The sequence below is a fragment of the Xiphophorus couchianus genome, chromosome 13 (assembly GCF_001444195.1).
Source record: "Xiphophorus couchianus chromosome 13, X_couchianus-1.0, whole genome shotgun sequence".
Taxonomy (NCBI): Eukaryota; Metazoa; Chordata; class Actinopteri; order Cyprinodontiformes; family Poeciliidae; genus Xiphophorus; species Xiphophorus couchianus.
The window spans coordinates 16,578,180-16,587,045 of NC_040240.1; the positions used below are offsets into that span (position 1 = coordinate 16,578,180).

The 8,866-nt window shown below is 37.4% G+C and overlaps 1 protein-coding gene across 2 annotated transcripts; it reads left to right on the forward strand.

Annotated features, from left to right (window-relative positions):
* Positions 1 to 162: 162 nt before the first annotated feature.
* LOC114156600 (histone-lysine N-methyltransferase SETDB1-A-like) lies at positions 163 to 7,916 on the forward strand. Of its 2 annotated transcripts, XM_028037123.1 has the most exons (10): positions 163 to 309; positions 1,707 to 1,890; positions 3,627 to 3,736; positions 3,845 to 4,759; positions 5,066 to 5,212; positions 5,633 to 5,834; positions 5,946 to 6,019; positions 6,984 to 7,174; positions 7,255 to 7,377; positions 7,477 to 7,916. In XM_028037123.1, exons 2-9 carry the CDS (start codon positions 1,721 to 1,723, stop codon positions 7,369 to 7,371), a joined length of 1,926 nt encoding a protein of 641 aa, XP_027892924.1. In that variant the 5' UTR covers positions 163 to 309; positions 1,707 to 1,720; the 3' UTR covers positions 7,372 to 7,377; positions 7,477 to 7,916. The 2 variants fall into 2 exon arrangements, with proteins under 2 accessions (XP_027892924.1, XP_027892925.1); XM_028037124.1 differs by lacking the exon at positions 1,707 to 1,890 and having other exon boundaries at positions 228 to 309.
* Positions 7,917 to 8,866: the final 950 nt, after the last annotated feature.

The window sequence follows — 8,866 nt, forward strand, 5'->3', positions numbered from 1 at the left end:
CTCAACTATAGCAGTTTTAAGGCTTTTATTATTGTTACCGTTAAAATTCCATACACACTCATGTACAGTAGGTGGCGGTATGCACCCTGAAGTTGCTTGCGATCCGCCATTATGGAAAAGGAGAAGAACATTCCATAGACACTGGTGGCAAGTGGCGCCGTATTCATGTCGATTGGTGGCGCCACCTTATCACTTGCCACCCAAAAGCGCTAGTTTTACCCCCCAAAGAAGAAGAAAAAGAAGAGGGAGAAGAAGAAGAAAGAGGAGAAGAGGAAGTTACAATTGACTTGTAGAAAAACTGTTTTACTGGTAAGATGTGTACATTTCTGAAACTTATTGTCATGACGTAATCGTAGACATATGTTTGTATGGGTAGCGATTTAAATAGTTTCAGGCCAGATGTAAAATTTGATTCACGAAATGTTAGAAGCTGTACGCTTCTAATATCTTTTACGGTTTGTTGTAAAGATGCACAAATAAGTAAAGGTCACGCAAAAAAAAAGATTTTTCTCAATCAAAGGTTTCGATGGAGGTAAACAGTTCGATGGTCAGACGGTTATTTACAATCTGACCATCTGATAAGCAACGTTTTCTTTGTTTCGTCGACAGCATCCCTCGTTTACGATACAACAGCAATCGACTCGCTTTGATTATTGGAGAGGTTTGGGAGATTGGCTTTGTGAAGTATTTTTTAAGTATTATCTTAAAAAATTATTTTATACTTAAAATTTTAGCCCAAATGACATTTTATTAAAAGTTAATTATAATATAATATACATATCACTCATCGTCATCCAGTTGGGAAATTCAGGGGTCACATCATAAAGTTAAGGCAAGTAGGACCATGCATATGCACACAAAGGTAAACAGTTTAAAAAGGTAACAGGAACGTGTCTTACTTTTGTCTAACTGGGGCACTCTTAAGTTGGAGCTGGCCTATGGAAACCCCGCAGGGTCATACATCTGAGCATTTCACGTCATGCGTAGACGACGCGCGAACAATGCGTAAAGTACGTTATTGGCCTTTCTATTGAGCTTATCTAACTGTTCCTTTCAGCTGCTGATGAGCTGCTGCTCTGATAAATTACACCATTAAAGATAAGGTGAATCCCACCTCAGAGTTGTAAAAAGATCTTATGTCAATTTTACCCATCTGGAAACTAAAGATATTCCACATTCATCTTTGCAAAACAGCTACATTTATGGCAAACTGGAACTCAACATTAATTTTATACCTTGTAACCCAATCTCAAATACTTTACAACCTCTTCCAGGTTTTCTCCCTAAATTAGCCTGTGTTTAGCTTCGTCTCCCTTCCTACCGATTATGACTTTTTCCTCTGTGACAATATCTGCACAGGATGATTCTGTGTTTCATTGTGAGGTTGGTGTTTTCAGGGAGAGTTGAAGTTTACAGCTGCATTTATTCTGAGACTAAATAACATGCCTGTGGATTCTATTTACTAATGAAGTGACTTCAGATGGTATTTGGTTGGACTTGGTTACACGTAAATCAGGATGAATGCAAGTAAATACCGTACTTTTACAATTTTAATTTGTTAAATGATGAGAATTACAAAGTACAATTCAGTTTAACAGTTATACACAACGTTGTGTAGAACCAAATAAGATAGACAGAGAGGGAAACAGGAAGCTGTGTGGAACACCTGTTTATCTCACTTGTGTTCTGCACTTGTGACCCTTGAGTTGTTGCAGTGCGGATGGAGAGAAAAGAAATAGAGATGAGCAAAGAGGAGCTCCAAAGCTGGATCAGAGATGAGGTTCACAAAGCCAGGCTGTCCACTGCTAGCACTCTCATGAAATACCAGCTGCTGCAGTCTCTACTAGAAAGAAGGCAAACACAGGCAACCAGATTTTTAAAGCTCTGTCAGTAAGTATTGTCAGTCTATGTCTTCCTCATATTGCTGCCATATTCTTGCACTCATAAAAGACAGGTTCTCACAGTGATGTTGACGACATTTTTCATTGTGAAGAAATTATAAAAACGCTTTTGGTTGTTGGCTTGTATCTTGGGAAACAAATAAAAATGTCTTTTTTGGGGACACAAACTTGGTGACAAAGCTGATTCTGAAGTTATGAGCGTTTCCCTCATCCTTTTCTCCCTTGTTTTGGAGCGTTAACAACTTGGTTTTTTACTTATCATAGTTGGACCTTTGTGGTGTGTCTCTGATGCATCCTAATTAAATTTTTTAACAATTTTACTTAACCTTTTTGGTTTCAGCCGCATAAATCCGCACAAATCTGCCCCTCAGAGTTGTTTTATACATGCCAAACCCGTAGGGAGCAGTGTAGCGCAATGCTAAGACCTGCCAGCCAATCAGATCGCTTCAAAATAACCCCAACCTCCTGTTAGGAATGAAACATGCCGCCAGGAAATCTGTCAAATCTTTTTACCCTTTTATCCTATAAATTTTTGTGTCTCTGGTTGCGAATCTGTAAGTAACTGAACCCATCAGGACACATGTTCTGTCCCGGACACTTACACTTCTCCAGCCTCAAAAAGCTCGCTTATTTTCTCATCAGGGATATTTTCTTCAGCCAAGTTAGAAATTTGTAGCTCCTCTCCGAAAGCACCTTTATAATCTTGGAGAGGAGGAGCTGGAGAAACCGTCACATTAGGTTGCTCTTCATTTCTTTGCTTCTCAGAGGCATAAATGAAGCCCCTTCTGTACATCTCTTCACTGCAGTGACTATCTGCCGTGAAGACATGTTCGTCAACAGCCTTCAGTGTCTGCTGTCTGTGCAGTAAGTAGGTGTAAAACTGGGCTGGGTCGGAACCACAGGCATAAATATGCTCCGCCAGTGAAACGCTCAGAGCAACAGAGAAGCTTGCAATCCGGCTTGATTAAAAGAAAAAGAAAATTAAGCAATTTTTGCTTAATGTTGGACTAGTAAAGCATGGTGGGCCGCCAGGAAACCCTGTTTTATCTTACCTTGTAAGTTGTTTTAGATCAAATTCTCGTTTTCAATGAGGACCTGTTAGGAAAACATCAAAACATCACAAAAACAATGTCATGAGAAAACAAACCAAAAAATACAACCATGTTCATACTGATTAAATGTACTATGTACACATGATAAGTCAACAGTTTTTAAAACCGGGTACATTAATCATGTACTATTGACTTTACTGAATTGATTGAAGTTAACATACTGATGTTTAGTGTTTTTCGCAATCTGAATTTTGATTGATAAAGGGGGGGCTGTTTGGAGATTAAAAAACAAATAATAAAAGTTTGGAATCTATAGTCGTGTAAATAAAACTGTAGCTGTTTTGCGCCTCAAGTTTGGTTTCATTTGAGTGGAGCATTATCTTGCACATGTTTACTGTGACGGGGATCTGGTTTGTGGCAATTTGGAGTTTGTCTTAAGGAAAAAATGTGAATATAGAAGATATAATCTAATTTAATATGATGGATATTTTATGCTACAAATGTGATCAACTTATAAGTGTGTTGAGACATTTTATGTATACTCTACATTTTGATATTCATTAGAAAGCATAATCTGAACCAACTAGAGACTCTTCACTTCCTAAAAACTATATTCAGGGTGTAATTTCCTGGACTCTTTGTTTTATTTACATTATTTTCTGTTATATTTTAGGTCTGTTGTGATATTTGAGAACACTGTGAAAGAACTGTACTCTCAGTTGGGATGGGAGTACACCGACTTGGATTCTGACGGTGAGAACGATGAAGAACCCATGAGCTGCAGTAAGAGAGAAATCAATCACCTCACAAATTGAAACAATTGAGATTGAAACTGGGATTTGAATCCCACTGATTTGCTTCTTGTTTTTTTTTTTTTTTTTTACTTTTTAGGGCGTACTTTACCATTTGTGTTTGTTTCTTCGGGGGATCGTATTCACAGACCTTCAGCTTCCAGGGACTCAACTTCACAGTCACCAGTGTCAGAACTTGAAGAATATCAGGAGGAAATTGTTAGTCAAAAAAACCCTGGTGTTGCTTTAGGCAAAGAAGCTATGGTGGTTTTGAGTAAACTTACAAATTCTGAGATTTCTGCCAGTATGCCCCCTCTTTCGTCTGACTCTGGCAGCGATAACAAGGAAAATTTAAGCTCTGCAGAGTCCAGTGTGCAGTGGGAACCAGACAAAGAGACGAGTGAATCAAACTGTTCACTCTCAGATTTTAGTACTGGATCCAAAAAGAAGAGAAAAATGAATAAAAACGAACAAAAACATGAAAAGCTCAATTCGGCTTCCAAAAGAAGCAGAATGTCTTCGCCAACAACCAGAAGGAGCATGAGATCAACAACTACCATCAAAAAACCCAATTACAAGGAGTGTGACGTCTCGGAATCGTCAAGCTTATCAACAACTTCAGATAGTGACGATGAAAGCAGCAAAGAAAATGCTGCAGCACTTCGGTCCCTCTCTACAAAACTAACGATGCGGCTCTCCGGCAAGACAATAAAGATATCCCAAACCAGTGCAACAGTAGCAACAAAAACGCCTGGCAAAACCACAGAGACTAGAGCCCAGCCCAGCACAACAAACACTACGTCTGAATCCTCCAAAACGCCATCAACAGAGCCGTCCAAAACGCCGGTGTCAACAACAGAGCCGTCCAAAACGCCGGTGTCAACAACAGAGCCGTCCAAAACGCCGGTGTCAACAACAGAGCCGTCCAAAACGCCGGTGTCAGCAACAGAGATGTCCAAAACAGTCAGTGCTAAGACTGTGATCAAAACAATCACACCACCTGCAAAGACAAAAAGTAAGCCAGGAGCTGATCAAACACTCAGATCATTTTGTTATATTCTATATTAAATTTATTACTGATATAAAATAGTTTATTTTGCATACTCAGCATTATTGCGTAACACTTAAGGAAGAAAATTGTACATGGTATGTTTATAATTTGTTTTCTAAATGTAGAAGTCCTTAACCTTCACGGGATCTTGTAGGATTGCTTCCAACATTGTTAGTGTAGAAGACCTATTAACCATTCTTATATTTTCTCATAATCTTCTCATATGTCAGATTTACTAGTAACATTTTGTGCTTTTTGCATTGACTGCAGACTCCTTTGCCAGCCAGCAGTCCTCTAAAACGACCGTTGCTCCTCCAAGCGTGCCCAAAAGAGAAATCAAAGTGAACATGAACGTCCTGGCGAGAAAGCAACATTTGTGCTGGCAACGAGGGAAAGTTGCAGAAATAATAACAAAAGGTAAGACTTTATGGTTTGTATGTATGTCCAGCCTCCCCATAAAAAAACGGCTAAAAACACTTGTTTACAACGGATCTGATGAGTTGGAGCCGAGTTCTCTCACTTGAAAATATAATTCTGTTGTAACTCTGTTGTGGGAAACTTTATATTTAAACTTAAGACTCCATAAATATGAGTCGGACTTCTTCTGACCTATTTTGGACAGAAGAAGAAATTGGCTCTTATTTCCCAAACAGGTTTGTCCAAAGCAGCTTTATTTGAGTCTCTTAAGGGATATTTTATTTTATGATTTTAACTTCCCTGACTGTGCACCCAAACAAAAACAAGTCTGAAAATCTTAGCTTTATTGTTTAATTATCAATTTAAGTCTGATTATTATGCCTAACTTTGGCATGATATTGCTGTTTCTTCTCGTTTCAGAAGGTGGAAAGGTGAAATACAAGGTCACTTTTGAGGAAAAGGGTAAAATCCTCGTGTCTGGTCACCACCTTGCCTTTGACAACATGCCAAAGTTGGAAGAGCTTTCTATAGGCTGTCGTGTGGTGGTCAAGATTTCAAATGAGAAAGTGGAGTACAAGCCCGGCATAATGGCCGAGCTCCCTAGCCGAAAAAATCGCATGAGGTTTGAATCTTTTACTGAACTTAAAAACCTTTATATAAAACTCATTTCTTCTACTTTAAAGTGAACATAATTTACTTCACCCATTTGATGAAAATGCGTGGTCTTTTCTAGGTTCCTGGTGTATATTGATGACCACACCCCCATGTATATTGGCTTACCTGCACTCCATCTGGTGTACAGAGCATGTAAGTTTGTGTCGTCAAATTAAACAACTTAATAACTTATTGACAAAAGACACTAAATAAAATTTTAGAAGGAGTAGGTGCAGAAAAAAATCAGTATTGTAATTCCCACTCCTGAGTATTTTGAATCAATTCAAAATGCTAACAAATCTATTTTAAAATGCCCTTTAGTTGTACATGTTTGCGGCTCCTATTTGTGAGTATCCTTCACATCGTCTCGCCCACCGTGTGTTATTTTGAATTATTCTTTGATATTTTTTTAATTAAGAAAAAGACAAGCAACTAAGCTAATACTGGTAATTTAAGTTAAAGAATTTTATGCACAAACCTATTTTTGTTTAAATGTGAACTGAGTATGGAACCTCATAGAATTGTTTTAAATAAATGTTCTATTTGTTTTACACTGTCTTTTTTTCCTGTTAATGAAATAAATGACCGTAAACAGAATCTCGAGACCGTTTGAATAGAAAATTTGGTTTCTGAATTAGAAATAGTTTCTGAATCAAATGGTTACCAATCGACTCACTAGACAGTGAAAGATTCACATTTCTACTTAGAATTGATTTAAAATTTTGATCTGATTATACCTGAACAATGTATAAAAGCTCTTTATATCAGTGAACTTTAAAATAAAGAAAGAAAGCTACTGCTATCATCCCAACTAAGAAAAAGATCCATATTATATGAGTCCAGAAAAAAATTAACATGTGGCTGCATTTTATTTTCTGAAATCAACATTTTATTATATTTGCTCTAGAAACTAGACCAAAGTACATTATAAAGTTTTTTTTTTTTGTACAATATGAAATATTGTTATACCATTTCCAAATCTAACTGAATATCAAAATCGTGTGCCGATCTTAAAGTATAACTCAGATGAGACCCTCAAATTATTCACTTTCTTGTACACAGCATCTGTCGTCTTACCATCACAAAAACAGTGAATCTTTTTTCCCTTTTTTGACAGTGGACAATCCTTTAGATGACATTCCTGATGAAATTCACAGGGACTTCATGAAGGAGTATCTGAAAGTCTGGCCTTACCCACCCCAGACCCAGTACAAAGTTGGACAGACTATAAAGGCTGATTATGAAGGTGTCATGCAGAAGTGTGAGGTCACCGCTGTTGACTGCAGCTTGGTTGAGGTCATTTTTGAGGTTAGTTGATGTTTATTAAGTACTTATGATATTTTTTTTCCTTTTGAGCGCAAGATGTTTCTGTTCATTTTCACCTTCAGAGTGATAAACATAAGGAGTGGCTCTACCGAGGCTCGCTACGCCTGGAACATATGGTCAGTATGAGGTACAGCATGTGGAAGAAGGAGGCTGCGGAATCGGCAAAGAAACCTCTTTAGTCAATGGTAAAATTATTTATTTTAGATCATTCAAACTTAGGAATTGATTGCAATAATATGTTATGATAATCCAAATTCTATTACTCATTTTGTTTTGCTCTGTAGGATCATTAAAATCAGCACATTAGGTTGAGAAGAACCATGTCTGGAAAGGTGAACAGCATGCTGGCGCTCCAAGCTCCTGGTGGAAATACTGCAGTGGTTTTTCAAAATTCCTCTGGCATTATGCGACTTTGGCTGTTCCACTTACAGCTTTTCTTGAGTCATCTGAGAGTTTGGACCATTGAGGAAGCTTAATTTACATTACATACATTTTTTAAATTACATTCTCTGTATTTGTAGATTGGAATAGTATTATTGATCTTCTGAAGATTCTACCTCATTAAAACAGCTGAGGACTCGTAATTTTTTTATGACAGTTGTTTCTGTTCAATTGCTTTTTTAGCATACTTGTGTAGTCTGTGTTGTTAAATAAAAACTGTGTTGTTTTTTGTGTAGTATAAAGACTTTCCTTCAAGGTCTGTAAAAAGTGTTCACCCCCTTGGTTGTTTTGTCTGTTGTGTTTGCTTTAACAAATCGATCCAAATCTGCCATCTTTGACAATAAATTATTGTCAAAGTGAACATTTCTACAAAATAATTATGATTACCGGTAAATAAAAATATTTTACTTGGAATGAGGGATTTTCATAAATATTCACCCCTTTTAAAGTGACTGACCTAAATCAATAGAGGTCCAGCCAGTTGATGCTAATAGTCTCACAGTAAGTGGAATGAGATCAGTATACTGCAGTGAATGAGTCCCAAGTGACTTGTATACAAACATCTAATGTGTGGAAGGTCCATTCAATGGTTAAAGAGTATTCCTGGCTACCATTGCAACATAAACACTAAAGAACACTCCAAATAAATCAGAGAAAAGGTTATTGATGAGTGTAAGTTAAGGAATGGATACAAAATGATCTCTAAAGCACTGAATATACCATGCAGTTCAATTAAATTCCTTACAGCGGTTATTTTTTATAATCGCTGTAAGGAACATAACTAAGTGACTGCAAGGATACCTATGATTATACTTGAAGGAGTTGCAATACTCTGTGTACAATATCTATTGCCTGAGTTCTTCACCATTTAAAGCTTTGTGGGAGAGTGGCAATGAGAAAGCTACTATTGAAGAAAACCCATATCAAGACTTGACTAGAATTTGCCAAATTATTTGAGGGAGACTCCATAGTCAAGTGGAAGATAGTTCTTTGATCCGATGAGACCAAAGGGGAACCACCTAGCCATAATTACAATTATATTTTGAGAAAAGCCATACAAACAGTGAAGTATGGGGATGGCAGCATCATGGTGTGTGGCTGTTATGAAGCAAGAGGAAGTGGTGCACTTCATAAAATGAATTTCCACGAGGAAAGAAAACAATGAGGCAATATCTCAAGACATAAGCCACAAAACTGAAACTTGGGTGCAAAAGGGTCTTCTAAGTTACCCCA

Coding starts and splice junctions, on each gene's coding strand:
- LOC114156600 (XM_028037123.1), top strand. CDS start 1,721: ATGGAGAGAAAAGAAATAGAGATGAGCAAAGAGGAGCTCCAAAGCTGG. Junction 5,835..5,945: donor AGCCGAAAAAATCGCATGAG/GTTTGAATCTTT, acceptor GGTCTTTTCTAG/GTTCCTGGTGTATATTGATG. Junction 6,020..6,983: donor CCATCTGGTGTACAGAGCAT/GTAAGTTTGTGT, acceptor CTTTTTTGACAG/TGGACAATCCTTTAGATGAC.